General features: G+C 41.0%; 1 protein-coding gene across 4 annotated transcripts in view; it reads right to left on the bottom strand.

Annotated features, from left to right (window-relative positions):
• Positions 1–17,942, bottom strand: part of TNC (tenascin C) — a 127,735-nt gene that overhangs the window by 23,048 nt on the left and 86,745 nt on the right. For all 4 annotated transcript variants that reach the window (XM_088467110.1, XM_088467117.1, XM_088467121.1 and 1 more), the window contains 4 exons: positions 14,490–14,609; positions 14,227–14,370; positions 13,204–13,334; positions 3,540–3,672 (listed from right to left, as the gene is read on the bottom strand). In XM_088467110.1, coding sequence (XP_088323236.1) covers positions 3,540–3,672; positions 13,204–13,334; positions 14,227–14,370; positions 14,490–14,609 — 528 coding nt within the window. The remainder of the gene's footprint in view (positions 1–3,539; positions 3,673–13,203; positions 13,335–14,226; positions 14,371–14,489; positions 14,610–17,942) is intronic.

Here is a 17,942-nt window from a genome sequence, read left to right as displayed (position 1 = left end):
CTTTGGCTGCGGACTGATGATATAGAAATTATTTTTTTCTTTTTAAGTGATCTAACATTGTAGTCTCAGCTGATGGCACAAGCGCTAATAAAAAGCATCTAAAATGTATTTCACACTGTCATAGCCCCCTAGACAGCCCCCAGCCATTCACTTTAGTGTGTGTGTGTAAAGAACAGTTGTCACACTTGTTTTGTGCTGTCAGACTAGTGTGGCGGGAAGGTGGGGAATAGGCGGTGGGATAGATGAGTTCCACCACCTCTCCAGGACCACTTTAAGCCCTGGATTAGCGCTACCATTCATGTCATTTATTTAGCGTTACTACAGTATTAATGTATGTTGCTGTTGAATTACACATGCCAGCATGCCCTGCAACAGTTTCAGCAGGTCCTAACAGCAAATCTGTGGCAAGGCAAGCTGTCCTGTGTGAATCCACAGCAGCTCTCAGTGGGACACTAGCTGTTGGAATCATAGAATTACTACAGTCATTCTGATTGCAATTACAACAGCTTCAGTGCAATTAGCATATGAAGGGTAATGAGTTGCTAACTGCAATCACTCTGACAAGACAGGCTCACGGTTTACTGGTAACCACTCAGGGGCGTATTTATAATGGGTGCAGGCTGTGCAGTGCACACGGGCTCCTGGGTCCAGAAGAGCCCGCACTGCACACCCTCCATCCACGGCCGCGGCCATTTTCCAAGCGTTTTGCGCAATCACCGGGAAAATTTCTGCCGCGCCATGCGCAGTAGACACTTTAGTGCCCGAAGTCGACTGCTGCTATCAGTTCGCTGATGGCAGCCGGGGACAGAGGAGGGGGCCCTGGACGGTAAATGAACACGGGTCCCTTCCTCTCTTAATACGCCCCTGTCATCATTAGTATTATTACAGTTATGTCGACATTATGACTGTCAACATTTTAACTGTACCTACATTGTCGACCTTATGATTTGTCTGTATTTTCACTGTGTCTATATTTTGACTGTCAGCATTTGACCCTGTCTACTGTTTATTTTATCAAAGTGTCAACATTTTGACCCTGTTGACTTTATGACTCTGTCGACCTTATGTTCATGTCAACCTTTTGGTTGTCAACAATTTTACCATGTTGACATTATGACAGTCAACTTTATAAAATGTTGGTGTCAACCTTCATCCCGTTTACTCTTTCTATATAACCAAGTATTCTGCTGGCTTTTCCCTTTGTTTGATTAAACTGCTTACTTACATTCATATCTTATGAAATTCCCATTTGTAATTGCCCAGTGTCTATCTCTGTGATTCACTGGCATTGCTCTATTGTTCATGTGCCTCTGAAAATGACTTCTGCTTCAGTGTCCATGACTGATGGGACCTACCTAGTAATTTCACATTTAAAATGTGACCCATTTCCCTGTGGTTCAGCATTGTTTATGTACATTTGCTAAATAACAAAAATAGGAGATACAATATGAAGAGCAAAATTTGAGCAAAGTAGCCAGACATTCGCTTTGTCAATCCCCCACTTAGCCAATGAATTTACCAGAAAACAGCCATGGACATGGACTTGTAGAGTTTTGACAGCTACTACCATGTTCAGTGAGGGAGGATGTCTGCAGTCTGATCGGAGGGAAGTTTGGACTATTACACTTGTGGCGCCTACCAGGAGCATTGCGCTTGCACAATGGATCTGGCAGGAACAGCGTCTGACACATGTGCACCAACACTCGCTTCTAGGGACTGCATCGGCTGCAATCTTAGAAGTCAGGTAAGACTGACGGAAAGGCACGGAGTGGCTTCCTGTTGGCTGTGCTCTCTCTGCTAACCTGACTGGTAGTCCCAAAGAGAACCCCCCCCCCCACCCCACCCCCCCGGGACTGCCTGTGTTGCATTTGATTAACAGGTAATACTTTCAATGGGAAGCCACTGCCAGGGAAGACACCCACTGTACAGACACACTGGTTAACTTCACTGGGGTAAACTTCGCCACTGGAGCTAACATATCTTAAAAGAATAACTTAAGATTGAGGTTTTTAATAATTTTTTGAGACTATATTTATCATTATAAACCCATAATAGTCAATTTTAGATAAGCACCGTACCTGGCTGCATTGTTTTTTAAGATATAGGGCAGAAGATAATCATGAAGGACAGCTTTCCCAGTATGAGCTGTCCTTTGCGATAGAAGATTTCCGGGTTTAGAACCCGGGAGTCCTTCTGTGTATGCGTCGAGTGACGCACGCACCGTGGGGGTGCTGGAAGGAAACCGATTGGATCCCTCTCAGTGGGAAGTGTGGATAGAAGCCCATAGGCTTCTTTTAGGTAATGGTGTTGCCCACCGCATCCAATACACATTCCGGAGCTTGGTGAATATACAGTAAGTGGCCAAACCTCCAAAAACTTAATTTTTTGAGGTTTGACCGCAAAGTATGCATTGATGCATCCTGCCCATAATCAGTTTATGTAATCAGTTTACAGTTTATGTAGCCACTGCATTATAATCGTTACAGCTCATATACACTGCCCCCACAGTCACATGAATTTCCAGATGTCACAATTTCTCAAGTTTCAGTCTTATCTACTGGGGATAGCTCACGTTCCCAGTTTTTCATCAAGGACTTTCTTATGCAGTGATTTATAAAATACAGTGTTTGAAATATAATATATTGGGTACTAAATAAAATAGGTGATTCTGCAAAACATACCTGCCTACTTTACATAATTCCTATCCGGGAGAAGCCTGGAGAGGAGATGCAACTGACAGCTTTAGGGGGAGGGGCGGGCTCTCCACGTCACTAGGCCCCACCCAAATAAAATATGAAATCTTTGTTGAAGTTTTAAGAGGAGAAGGTAGTGTCAAACCTTCAAAAGAGGACAAGTGGAGGTGTGGCCATAGCAACCAATCCGATTATAGCTATCATTTGTCTAGTACATTTTATTAAATAATAGTTAGATCTGATTGTTTGCTTTTGGCAACAACTAAATATTATCAGGCAGCTTCTTTTATGGGTTACTTATTAAAAATCATCTGAATTTTAAAACGCACCAAATTACTTGCTGATACAAACCTACATGCAGCGAAGATGATTCATGAGCAGGGAGGAACACATGCTCATTTCCCATAAAATCAGTCATCTACTTCTATGTTTCATTGAATTGCACAAACAGACATATAAAGCCTTATGTAAGTTTCTATAGAACTATGGGCCTGATTCAGACCCGCTCGCAAGATGCGATTGCTCGCATCCAGAGTATGCTAATTTTTCAAAGTGACGATATGGGAAGTGATCGCTCGCCAAGGCATAAGCACATCCGCTCTGTGTATGCAGACACCCATTAGCGTATGGAGAGACTCCCACTTGCGCACGTCATCTCCAGGAAGTGTATTAAAACATTGGTACATCGAGCACCATCGGAAGCTAACGCAGCGCTTGTGGTTTCCTTACCCTGCCGCAAGCACTGTTTTTATTTATTTGTTTAAGCTTTTGTTTATTTTGTATGTATACATGCATTTAAACAAAGTAATTTCATATAATAATAAAATTAATTATCTATGTGCTTACTTGTAGTAAATATAGTTTGGATGAATTTGCTCTTGGTGTTTCCATTTATCGCCTGCAGTCTTACAGTATACTGGGAAGAGGGGCTGAGGTCTAGCAATCTGTAAGAGGTGGCATCAGGTAATAAAACTACCTCCTGTTAGAAAAGGAAAACACATAGAATTATTCTCATTATATTTGCTTTGTTATCGTTTCCATAGACAGTGATACCGACACTGATACCATACTGTACATATCAAATTCATGCATTCCTGATGAAAGAGAGACAGGAAGGGGAACAATTCCAACACGTATCGGAATGTTTGTATAGTTATTTATACCTAAATTTTAGTATAAGTAGCAAAATACTAATCCTACAGTAGTTTGAGAATCTTACTCAAATATGATGACAACAGGACATAACCAGTGGCGTAACTAGGGTATTTGGAGCCCAGGGCAAGATGAAAATGAACACCCCCCCCATGTGCACTCATCTAAGGTGCGTGCGTTGAAAACGTGAGCGTGGCCACTTGCCACAAGGGACATGGTCACTGAAAAAATGGGGGTGTATCAACATGACACACCATCGTTTCTCGTCACTCTGGAAACATTCCTTTCCATTCCATATGCACGTTAATGCCCCCAGTTGTAGTGCCCCTCTTGCAGTGCCCACTGCAGTAGTGTTTCTTATGCAATGTCCCCAGTAGCAGTGCCCCATGTAGTAGTGTCCCAATAGTGCCTCTTATACAGTGCCCCCAGTAGTGCACCCTTATTCAGTGCCCCCAGTAGTGTCCCTTATACAGTGCCCTCAGTAGTGGTCCCCCCTATGCAGTGCCCTTTATAAATTGCCACCAGTAGTGGTCCCCCTTATGCAGTGCCTCTTATACAATGCCCCCAGTAGTGCCCCTTTTACAGTGACTCCAGTAGTGCACCCTTATATAGTGCCCCAATAGCACCCATTATACAGTGCCCCCCAGTAGTGCCCCTTATACAGTGCCCTCAGTAGTTGTCCCACCTATGCAGTGCCCCCCAGTAGTGCCTCTTATACAGTGCCCCCAGTAGTACCCGTTATACAGTGCCCCCAGTAGTGCCCCTTATACAATAGTCTGTCTGACTCTCATTGGCTGCTTAAAAAACACAGCCGCCGGGCAGTACGAGTGTACCACCCAGCACTGGTGGCGATGTGTTTGTTTCTCTACAGTGCGGACAGCACTCTCTGCGGTCCCCACTACACTGACTTTAACGAACCAGGACCGCGGACGGCGGTAAACTCCCATGCCACCAGTCCGACGGCACCCAGGGCACAAGCCCTGGCCGACTCGCCCCCTGGTTACACCACTGGACATTAAACAATTTACTACCAAAGCTTCAAGACAGAACTTGAAATATACAAGGCATAAATTGTGGTCTTTAGAATATGGATTTCCCAACATTTTTCAAACAACAAATCTCATCTGATTGTTATCAACTACAGATTTATGTAATCCCTCAAATTCTAAAAAAGTGAAAATTAAATTTTTTAAACTTTGCTTTGTCCAGACATTTCTACTAAATAGAAAAGGCTTCCACAAGGCAAGACATACACCTAGGAACTCGAACTCTCCACCAATGTATCTAATTTTAAAAATCTCACCCGTCAAAACAACGTGAGAATAATGCTAATTGATTGAGTAGCATTTCCCCATGTGGGGTGGGTACCATGGCTAATTGAATTCTTCCCATAATCTTGTTTGTGTCGGTCCTCAAAACAAAGTACAATCCGTATTTATTAAGAAATGTCCTCACTCAATTTAAGATGACCGGGGTCCTATCTGTGTGGGGTTTGCATGTTCTCATCATGTTTGCATGGGTTCCACAGGTTACTCTGGGCTTCCAGCTACACTCCAAACACTTTCTGGTAGGTTAATTAGCAACTTATTGAAATGTACCCTGGTGTGTGTGTGTGTGTTTGTGTACGATTGGCAGGAGCCGGGCGAGTTCAGGGAGATAGTAGATTTAAAAGCTTCGGCTCCTGAAAATTGTGGACCATTGCATTTATTTGGTGCTTAAGACTGTAAGATCCAATGTGGCAGGGAAGAAGAAGAAGAGGAAGAGGATGAGGCGGAAGAGAATAGGAAGAAGAAGAAGCAGAATAAGAAGAATACTATGGAAAGACTGCAATTTTTTTCTTGCAAATCCATGCACTGTGCTGGAAAATGAAAGTACATCTACATCTTTAAAAGTATAGCAGTTGAGAAAGGTAATAGTCAGGGTGTAAAATGTGTAATATAGGAAATGGAAAAGATCAATCTTCACAATGCAGTAGAATTGATTGTTTAGTTATCTACCAAATACACTGCATATCCAAGTATACAATCATTTGGGTTACTAACAGTCACAGGCAGGGGCACCGAAAGGGGAGGCGAGAGTACTGAGAACTCGGACCCGTTGGAGGAGCCCAGCGGGGGCTAGGCCCAGCTGCTAATGGGGACAAATGTCCTCCATAGAATTTTACATTTTTTTGGAGGGGGGCATGGCCACACCTCTTGGATTTGACAACGCTGCCCGTATCACCTGGGCCCGGCAGATGTCTCCACGAGTCCTGGTAAAAGGCATTATTTATTTGCCAGATTTTGAATGATTTGGATTTGACTCTCTGAAGTTCATTATTATTAGAAAATAAGCAGAACTAATTTGGCCATCTCTATAAGTAATTTTCTTATTTTTACTTGTCATCATTTACTCGTTAGGCTCTGGAAATGTTTCTTTATTTTGGAGGAATGTCAAGAATAGTTTTTAAAAATGTTTAAGCCCAGTACAGTTAGCGTAACTAGTTTAATTGTTGCATGTGTTTACCATATGACACTAATGAGACAGAAATTAAAAAATCATGCTGTTCATTCTGTTTATAATAAAAGATTTGTGATACTTGGTAAAATATGTAGAGGAGCTACCAGTGGTCTGTATGGAAATCATTAGTAAGTCATAAATCTTTTCCTGCCTGTGTCTTTTTCTGTAATTACTTTGCATACAGATGGTGTAACAGTTATTCCAAATTGATATCTTATGCTATCCCTGATGGTTATCTCTAGAACCATTTGTTGAGAGGAATTCCAAGGTGCTTAAGATGGATTAAGGTAAGCTGAATATTTGCTAAATAATTAGTAAATCATCCAATTGTATATAGGGGAGACGTATCATTCCGTCTAAAGAGGACAAGTGGAGGTGTTCCTATAGCAATCATTCGGCTTCTAGCTATCATTAGAGATGTGCAGGCCCGATTCTCAGAGAACCGACAACAACCAAATTTAGCGGTTCCGAGTCAAACAGAGTCTGAGTTCGGATTCACTGCAGGCCGGAGCTGAGTCCTGGTTCGGATCTCCCTGCGGTTCCGAACTCGGGTTTTAGATTACATGCTAACAAGTCAAAATTACGTCTATTTAGTTGTTTATTTATTATTTTTTTAAATACAGATCCAAACCAAAACAAGTGAGGGTAGTTTTGCAAAACCAAAACCAAAACACGAAGATGAATCTGTATCCAAAACCAAAACACGGGGGTCGGTGCACATCTCTAGTTATCATTTATCAAGTACATTTTATAAAATAACAGCTAGAAGCTGATTGGATGCTACAGACAACTTTTATACAATCTTCTTTAGATTGGTCAACTGTATGTACATTGTAGGCTGGGAGAAATTGTGCCATAAGCAAACACAGTTATTCTCTAAGGAGATGTGTAATTCTGCATTGTGCAGATCTTTATAAAGTACTTTAGCTGAATGTGTTACGGAGAAGTCATAGCAATAAATGAACAAAGCATTTTGCATTATAGATATGTCCTCTTGGATCTTTGCTGCCCGTGCGGCAAAATCGTGCCACACATTGTGCGAAAGGACACATCTGTACATCCAAATCATGTCTCCCCTTTGCCCCCTAACCCTCACTTTTTGTAACCTAGCCCTAACCCTCCCCGTTAGTGCCTAAACCTAACCCTCCCCCCTTTTTTCCTAAACCTAACCCTCCCCCCTTAGTGCCTAACCCTAACCCCTCCCAGTGGTGCATAACCCTAACCCTCCACCCCTAGAGGTGCCTAACCCTAACCTCCCCCCAAAAACCTAACCCTAACCCCGCTACAATCCCTAAACCTAACCCCCCCCTGCGGCTAACACTATTGGCACGCCGGACTCACCTTGTTCAGGCTGGCATCCTTCCGCGTTCCGGTGTCGGGATTAAGATAGACGTTGGTACTGTATTTCGATGCCTATCTTAAGTCCCTTGTCATGATTCAGCTGTCTGTATGGAGACTGGCGGCATCGGGCTGCCGGTCTCATAACTACATCCCCTATAAAGACCTACAGTATAATTATTTCAATGTAAAAAAAGTTTTGTATTATTTAGAAGTTAGACACACATGTAGCTGTAGATTATATATCTATATTATCTAGGAGTGGTTTAAGATAGAAAGGGGCCTGTGTGCAGCCTCTGTGCGGACCCCCCTCCTCTCCGGCAGCACAGTAGACTCTGACTGTGTGTTAGAGTCTACTGCGCATGTGCAGGTCTCCAGGAACATGGCGCCAGCGCTAAGTTCTCGGAGACTTCTCTAGTGCGTATGCACAAATCTCCTGGAAAATGGGCACTGCGCCAGTGATTTCTGTCTGCAGTGCCGGCCAACACGGGACTCCGGAAACATAACTGCAGTATAATTATATGGGAGGACCCATTAAAGATACATCAATGATATTATCCTACCCAGGATTAAAGAGGATGGGGAGTCACATCCAAGTTTAGATGAGTAAACCTACTTAACAACAACAAACCTTTACTACTAAACAACTGCTTGCAGCATTAGTACATAGTACTTTTCAAAAGATTGTGGTGGTAACAGCAGGCTGTAAATGGAAAACTATTTTGTTTAAAACACAATCTTTGAAAAGTACTTGATTTCTGATGATCAAATAAAAGGGCAAGAAGCAGAGGATTTAACTCTGCCAGAGAGTGACAAATTAACTAATCTCTGACTCAAAATACAAGAATAATTATTGCATAATTAAAATGTTCTGTAACCTTTGGACTTAAGTTTCAATGTTCCAAATTAAGGTTCTAAAATAGCTGAATCATTATAGTACTTTAAGAATATAGTGCATACACATGATGTTTTTCTTAATAATATATATTTTAATAATATTTATAAGGCATCATATTCACTAGTAGTGTGGCTGCAATCTTAAATAAAATAAAGGAACTTTAAAATAGCTTATAAAAAGATGTTTCCACATAAAAAATGCATTCACTAACAGATGTAAATGTCCCCATTATTATGATAAAAGCTTGACATTGTGTGAAACATGGTTATTATTAACATACCAATATTACAAAGGATTTTCAAATTGAATCAAAATCATACAGGGAACACTGGGGCATTTAAAAAAAAAAATCTACTCCTAAATATAAATGGGTGAATTTAATTTACGCTCCCCAGTTAATCAGTATAATCATGCTGAATAGAATGAAGCCATCATCAAGGAACAAACAAATGACAAATATTTTAATGGGAGATTTATCAAACATTCTAAAGTGGAGGTGCTGACCATGTCAACAAATCAGAGTATAGTATAGTGTAGTATATAGTATTATCTAGTATATTTATATATTCTATAAAATGATAGTTAGGATCTAATTGGTTGCTAAGGCCAACACCTCCACCTGTCCTCTTTAGAAGGTTAGATAAATATTTCCATGAATGTCTTACTGCCTCATTTGCATTTGCTATGTTGTGTAATTGTGTCCCATTGACTGATATGGACTTATCAGTATCATGACCCATTACAAAGCTAATCTTCACTTTGGTACGCTGCACATCTGGTATATTTTCTGTTATTATTATTATTATTATTATTATTCTTTTGTTAGCCTTATACTGAGATTGTTATTTCCTATTGCTTGAATTGCCTATAGCTTTCCCTCCTACTATTATTTCATTCAGTACTTTTATAACTATGGTAACCATTGTTTTTAGTCATTACTCACATAGGTGTTAAACTACTCAGACAAATCATTGTTTGCTATATCAACTTGCATATTTTTAAAATTCATTGACTTCTGCAAAAAAAATTCCATTACCACTAGGCTGTATATTCATTACCTCTAATCGTAGATCTTATTTTATATTAAGTTTGCTGTAATTTACTAGACAGAGAGTTATGACTTGAATGAAGAAAATAAAGTATCCCCTCCCATCTTAGAAAGTGAATCAAATATATATTGGCAGTTCAGATGATATTGACAGTTCAGATATGACAGTTTTTAGTCTCAAACAACCGTTTTGTCAATTCATGACCTAGATCTTTACATATTTAGTCACACCATTGCAGGCTTTGGGAATAATATTGTAGTGGCTCCAGGCCCCAAGTTGAATGGCAGCCCTGGATCCGAGAGATCCAGGCTGCCACCATTGCGGGACCTGGCATAGCTCACAGGCCAAGCAGCAGACTAGGATCCCTTTGGATGCAGCCCATGTCTAGCCACCATGTCATGGGGTCACCCAGGAGCAGGACAAAGGGCCAGGATCCATAAGGATCAAGGCTGCCGATGTGGTGGGACTTGGCATGGGTTGTACAAAAGAGCGGGCCGGCATCCACAGGGATTCAGGCCCCGTCAATCACTGTGCGCCAGTTCAAATTTGCTGTTGGGAATGAGCCAATCCTTGCTCTCAGACTGGCAGGCGAACCAGGATGGCCACAGCAAGCAAATGACAGCATGCCATATCAAGCCAATCACGGTGAGCTGCATCTTCACCATGACCCCTAGCGCTGGCTTATATCATGTGCTGCAGGGCAACGGGGCAGCAGAAACAGAGAAGAGCTCCTGAAGCAAGAAGAAAAAGGACCCAGAAGTGACCTAGAAGACTACAGAAGCCCTGAGCTAGTGGCAGCCACTACAAAAGAGCTAAAGCAAGCCGCTGATAGCAGGATTAAGGTTAAAAAGCCGACTCCTACTGGAAGTGGGGTCGGTGAAGACATCAGAAGCCATGAGGTGGTGGGGATTGGCCCCCCCTAGGTCAAAATCACAGGAAGCTTGAAGGTTGTGGGAATGGCCCCATCCCCAGGGAAGGCCCAGCAGTGGGTGGGGCTTAGCCAGGCTCAGCCAAAAATGTCTAGAGTGGTAAGTCCATTGTCCTCTATCCTACTGGACCACCAGGGTTCGGGCACAAGGTCTGTGAGGCAAAGTCAGGCACTATGCCTGTGAGCAGTAGTGGGGCAATAGGCCTAAGCAGTATAGGAGGGTGCTAGGCCCAGGAAACATAAATGGCACTATGCCCTACAGGCATGTGTAAGCCCGAATTAGGCGGCACTAGGCTGTGGTGAATGAGAGGACATTAGGCCGTATAGGTATTGGAAATGCCTCATCTTAGGCAGCACTAGGCTGTGGTGCAAAAGGCAATAGGCCCTGTAGTATTGGCACTCTTTAGGTGTCACTAGGCCTTGGTACAAAGGGCACTAGGCCCTACAGCATTTGACCCTTATTAGGCAGCACTAGACTGAGGCATCAAATGCACAAGGTCCTATAGTACTGGCCCTTAGTAGGCAACCAATGATGATCTTCCACTGATCCTAGTGGAGGTCACCTTGGTAAGTGCATCAGTTTCTTTGCAGTGGGCCAGAAGGACATATCTTCAGTAATATTTTGATGAGGTAATAGTCATCCTCAGAGGAATAATAAGGATGAGCACTCTTGTCACATCATTACGACTGGTCAGATAAGGATAAAATGTACCACTAATCAATATGTACAGCCATCAAAAAACAAGTACTGTATATTGTACACGAAAAGAAGCAATGCCAGTATCAGTGGTACTGCAGTGGTGCTGATGCATCCTCATTCAAATGATTTAGAATTAAAAAAAATTAAATGGAGCAAACATTCATCAATTACATACAAAACAATCTGTGTCTGCAGGTTTTGTTAAAATAACCATAGAAAGTTACTTGTCTTTAAACAACTTATTGTCAGAAACTAAATTCAAAGTTGTACTGTATAAAGTGGTGATGATGAAGAGGGAGAATTGCAGCTGCCTAACTTTAAAAATAATACTTTTCCTGCAAATAGTATTTATTTTTTTCTATAATAGAACTCACATTTGAACTCAATTTGCACATTTTGCTTTGGGAACCAAATATCAAACATGACCTCTCACATAATTCACAAATATGCAACATAAATGCAATTAAACACATTCCATAAAGGGAATATACTTTTGAGTAATGTCATCCCGAGACTAAGGCCCGTATTCAATTTGAGGCGAAAAGTCCGGATCCACGATACTTTTTTGCCGATGACGTAATTTTCACCTGTTTTGCTTCTACCCCGTATTCAATTTGAAAGACTTTCCGCCTAGGCGGAAAGTCAATGCAATGTACTAGGCAAAAAAGTTTCGCCTATGAATAGCAGGCGGAAAAAAGTGCAGAATTGGGGTTTTGGGGTACAACGTTGCGGGAACCCCCGTACAGCCTTCAGACAGTCCCCCAAAGGCAAACTGTGTCAAAATTAAAAAAAAAACACTTAAGGACACCCCAAGAAATCACTTTGAAAAATGGGGCAAAAAAAAAAAAAAGTTGGGGTAAAAATGTAAAAACTAGTGAACTTGACTCTGGGGGGTCCCCAAGTATGCCCCAAGTGTTTTTTTGATTGCAGGTGCTTGCGGCAGGTAGATTTTTCACTTTTTTACAATTTCACTTTAGCAACTTTTAAATATGCTGACCCCCAAATTTGCTGGGAATAGTTATTTTCTGGAAAAAATACTCCTGAACACTATTCTGCATCACGTATAGAAAAACACTATTTAGCAGCTATTGAGCCCGTTTAAAAACACCAAATACCTTCAGCAAGCCAAATCAGGGGGTACCATAGTGAACCCCCATGTCAGAGCATCTTTTGCGAGTGTCAGGCTGGTTTCCCCATTTCTGACAGTACTTTTCGCCTTTTCAAGTTTCGCCGGGTCCCGTTTTCGTGTACTTTCAAACTGAATACGGGGATATGCGGGCACGCGTGCGATACTTCTCTGCCTGCAAAACAGGCGAAGTAGGCGAAAAGTCCGGGCCACGAAAAAGTATCGCGGCTCGGCTCAAATTGAATACGGGCCCATATTAGCACAAGTCTATGTCAAGATCTAAACACACTTTGGGCTGTTTATTAACTGAATGGCTTCCCTACCAATAGGTCTGTTCTATTTTTGGCTTGTCTTAGTTAAACATTGTATCTAGGAAGTGTAGTTTGTTATTGTCTCTAAATATTCTAATTGTTTTAGCAACCCAATATTAAACTGGAATAGTTACCGCTTTTACATCCAATATTAGACATTCAGAAAAAAAAGTGGGACTGACTACATGTGTAGCATAAGGTCATAAATGTTGTTTTAAAAAATTCATAGGACTGAGGAATATTTTAGGACTCAAGCTGTGTACTTAAGGAAATAAAAACAGCAGATTCTCATCACGAAGTAAAAAAATTGATTCATCTTCTCAGTTGGTATTATTTGTTTCAGCAATTTAAATATTAATCATTTCCCTTTTACTTTGTACACTACCTGAAACACTCTGATCTAAAGTACAAAGTATAATAACTGATTCATTATTCAATATTTTTTAGGGAAAATGACTCAATACATTTTAATTTATGTGACACCATGTTTTAAATAAGGATGCAGTTACCTTGACAGTTCCATCGACAGTCTCATAGATAAGCAAGAACCCAGTGATGAGGGACCTTGGTGGTCTCCAGGTTATAAGAGCAGATTCTGATTGGATTTCACTGGCAGTCAAATCTTTAGGACCATCCAAGGCTGTGCATAAAAAATAGGACAAGTTTTGGAAATATTTTTTCAAAAGATCTTTAAAAACATTGCTTTTACGTATATTATGGGGACTTTAGAAGAAATTCAAATTACTGTCTGCATTGCAAATTTGGTGTGATTGGTCAAGGGGGGAAATGTGAATTATTCACACACACTGCTTGTACTTAAATCTTAGCACCATTTTCAAAACATTTCAATAAAAACACAAAATAATTTAAGACCAGTTTTGGCATCAAAATGCTTATCAACATTTTAGCTGATGTAATAGGTTAATTTTAGTCGCATTTTCATCAATATATTTAACATCTACATTGTGTCGAGTGTCTTATTTCCCACAACAGCTGTTAATGATTAGATGTATGTGCGCACCACAGTTCAACAAGCTAAACATTTGACCACAATTGAAAACAATTGCAGGTTTGCTTGCTTCCATCTGTCAAACTGTGATAATACCATTCTTTACCTAACTGCCTTTAGACCTTTGTTGTTGACACCTGGTTTTGCAAATTTCCATTTTCTGTCAATACAGCCCTTCAGGTTAGTCATGATGTCAAGTACTATATGACAACTATAAGCCATCTTCTGCTTTTAGAGAACAAATAATCCTTTTCAACTAAAAGAAACAAAACATTGATGGCAGATAAAGACTATTTACCGCACCTAGCCTTGCCACTTATTTATTTTTTATGGCTGGAATACACCTACAGTATGTTTATCACAGGCATGTTTAAATTACTGTTTTTCAATGCTTAATTTAGGGTAAAAGTGTTATGTCATCAACATCACTCAATACATTTCTTTTAATATAAAACATATTAATATGTCAAAAAATAAAATAATAATAATAATAATAATAATATGCACCATGGCCTTATTGTACCTGTGGTGAATTTTGTAGATATTTCACGGCTTCGAAGTTGTCCTCTAACAGCATAAATTTTCAAAGTGTATTCAGTAGCCGGCTGAAGCCCAATTATATCATTTTCTGCAGTGTTACCTGAGATTGTTACATCTACCGCTGGAGCTGTAATATAGAAAAGTGATGACCAAATTTAAATGAAATTATCAGCCTCTTGCAGACTCTGATACAATGCGAAAGGGAGCAAGATACAGGAATTGTGTGAGAAAGCTGGGGATGCTTACCATTCTGTGCAGAATAGGATATAACGTAACTGTCCACAGATGCCAAAGATGGTATCCACAGTGCGAGAGCCTCAGAATCGGTCACATTAATGGCTCTGAGTCCCGATGGACTGTCCAGTGCTAGAAGATAATTCAGACATCAAATGAAAAAAATGAAATAGTGATGTCAACTGTTAGATTTTGTCTAATTGCTTTTGCTTGAACCAATCGAGTAGATGGTCTAATTTGACCACACATGTGGGTGTACAGATCTGGTCATTTGTCTCTCGGTCTAATTAGCTGGAGCACCATGTTAGTTATGTTGTAAGATAGCCGCACAAACGCTGAACACAGATTTCTGCTGTGTAGATTTTCAGACATGTTTTAAAAATTAAAAATTTTAATTTGACACAGGGAATCACACACTTTTTGGGCCAGCATACTGAACATGGCAACTATGGAGCTATTTGTCAGTAACTATAATTTTCAGAAGTGTCTCACTGGCTCTGAGATTCAAAAAAGTATTGCAGATAATACATTAGCATTATCATAATTGTTATAGGTCTGCTGTATGTTTTAGTAGTGTATAGTCTATTGTTTTGGATTCAATATGATTCCAATCCCGACAGCGGCATCCCGGCAGCAGTGAAAATCCCGATCGTCCCAAGGTATTTCCTGCCCTATTCTACGCCCTAACCCTCACTTAGGGGTGCCTAACCTCCCCCCAAGTGCCTAACCCTAATCCCCCCTCTAAGTGCCTAAACCTAACCCTCACTTCCCCGCCACCTAAACCTAAGTCCCCCGGGGGGGGGTGCCTAACCCTATCCTCCCCTTGGGGGTGCCTAACCCTAACCCTCCCTTCCCCTGGCATAACCCCAAACTCCCATGGAGGTGCCGAACCCTAAGTCCCTCCCTGGGAGGCCCTAACCTAACCCCCCCTTGCGCGGTTGTCCGCGCTCAGCTTTCCTTTGATAGCTAAGCCGGATGTAGGTAAAATGATAGGCGTCGGGATTTCGACACCTGTCATTCAACCCCTTGCCGGGATTAGACAGTCGGGAAGCCATCCATTGGCTTCCCGTTGTTTTGTATATTTCAGAAGTCATTGGGAAACATAAAAGTGAATCTAATCACATCAAACTTAGGCCCCCATTTACTAACGAGTTTTATCACCAAAATGAGTGATAAATGTCACTGTGTATGATAAATGGTGCTCCAGCCAATCAGCTCCCAACTGTCATTTTTCTAACAGTTGACAGTTGGGAGCTGATTGGCTGGAGGATCATTTATCATACACAGTGACATTTATCATTCATTTCGGTGATAAAACTCGTTAGTAAATGGGGGCCATAATCATCCTTTTGTCATTTGAAATACTGGGATATGTGTATGTGTTTGTGTGTGTGTGGTGTATGTATCAGCAGCAGGGGTACAGCTAGAGGAGGAGCAGGTGGAGCACATGCCTTGAGTGACTGAGAGATGGGAGCCAGTGGGGGATCTAGAGTTTGCAGCTGCATTCCCAGGGAGAGGACTGAGCATTAAGGGAGGACAGTCAGCATATGTTTATCCCCTCCTAGAGGCCATGTGAGGCAGCAATAGGCTGCATGCCCCTTGTCTCCCTTCTAATAGCTCCTCCGCCACCTTGACAGCAGTCTTTGCAGTACCTGTCCAGCACTGGCTGAATATTTGGTGCTTTCTAAATGCTGTGTAAGTACAACCAGAGGGGCAGAAGACATTTCCAACACATCAGTTAGTGTAAGGGGGGGATGAGTATAGCTTATCGTAGTAATAGTTTTTATAATTGGGTAAGGGCCATTACAGCCTAGGTTTTAAGGCTATCCATGCTTGTGCACAGATGACTTAATTTGTACCTCAGTCAATTTGATTTAACCATCTGGGCTCAAGCATGGATAGCCTTAAAATCTGGACTGTAATGAGAAGCTCTGGGTTAATGCTTTAACGGGGTTAACTAAACTAAGGTTTTTTTTTTAATGAGACTGAGGGAAGTAATTAAGGAATTAATATACATAAATAGATATATTTGTTGAATTTGGGGCTAATTAATAATGATGAATGTAAAGGTAATTATTGTAAAGAGGATTATTATATTAATTATAATGTATGGGGTTGTTATGTCACAATGATGAGTATGTAGTTAATAATTTTCTGAGAAAGGATTAATTATTGATGATGCAATGATATCGTAAGGCAATCTAATATACTAACACTGTATTGCATGGTGGTCAGACTTCTTTGTCTTATATGGCAGTCATTAATGTTCTGTGTTTTATATGGCATTCATTGATGCCTTTTGTTTTATAGGGCATTCACGAATGCTCTCTGATCACTGATGCTCTATGTATTATATGGCAGTCAGAGATACTCTCTGTATTGTATGGTGGTCAGTGATGCTCTCTGTGTTACATGGCAGCCACAGTAATATTCTCTGCATGATATTGCTGTCACTGTAATGCTTACTGTTAGCTCTTTGTATTGTATGGTGGTCAATGGTGGTCATTGACGTTCTCTGCATTATATGGCTATAATATAGATACATGGTGAATCTATGTACTGGGGGAAGGGGACAAAACTGAATCTATGCTATGGGGGGTATTCAATTTGATGGCGAAAAGTCCAAGGTTGGACTTCTCGCCATCATCACTGATTTTTCTGGTATAAAGTATCGGGCGCGTGGCCGCTTTATCCCAGTATTCAAATTGGTTCCGACGAAAACGGGACCCGGCGGAAAGGTAAGTATGGGAAAGTGCAGGCAAAATATTCGGGAAATCATCCTGGGATCCCCCTAAAGATGTCCAGACATTGGATATCACTATGGGTACCCCCGGTTTTTGCCTCCTGAAGGGAGTTGGGTTTTCAAATAGCCGCGGCAGGTGCATAAATGCACCTGTGAAGAACAGGTGAAGAAGAGCATTTATCTTTTAAAAAAAATAAAAAATAACTATGGCCATCAAATTTGGGGTACATGAAAGGGGTGTAAGCATATTTTTAAGTCCCTAAAATATTTTTTTTCAAATTCATCAAAAATGCACCTGCCGCTACCACCTGCATTCTTTAAAACACCTGCCGCATACTTGGGAACCCCTTAGGAATCAATTATGCTAGGTTAGAAGTTTGTTCCCCAATTTTTTTTTTTTAACTCCAAAATTCAAGACCTTTTTTTGGGGTGCCCTGAGGATTTTTTTTTACACATATTACTTTTATAGGACACTCCCAGGGGTGCAGAATATTTTTTTTAAGCCTGCACCCCTAAACCCCAATTCTGCACTTTTTTTCGCCATGTAAAACATGGTGAAAAGTTATCCCCGATTTTAAAAAAAATACTTTTCGCACCGGCGAAAAGTCTTTATAATTGAATACGGGGATAATTGAAACATGCGAAAATGACATAATCGGCGATAAGTTATCGTCGGCTTCCCGACTGCTTTTCGCAGCCAAATTGAATACCCCCCTATGAGT

Source organism: Taudactylus pleione, unplaced genomic scaffold (assembly GCF_031769625.1).
Source record: "Taudactylus pleione unplaced genomic scaffold, aTauple2 ptg000009l, whole genome shotgun sequence".
NCBI classification, from domain to species: domain Eukaryota; kingdom Metazoa; phylum Chordata; class Amphibia; order Anura; family Myobatrachidae; genus Taudactylus; species Taudactylus pleione.
The sequence above is the reverse complement of the archived record's forward strand: the minus strand, read 5'-3'. Positions and strand labels throughout refer to the sequence as shown.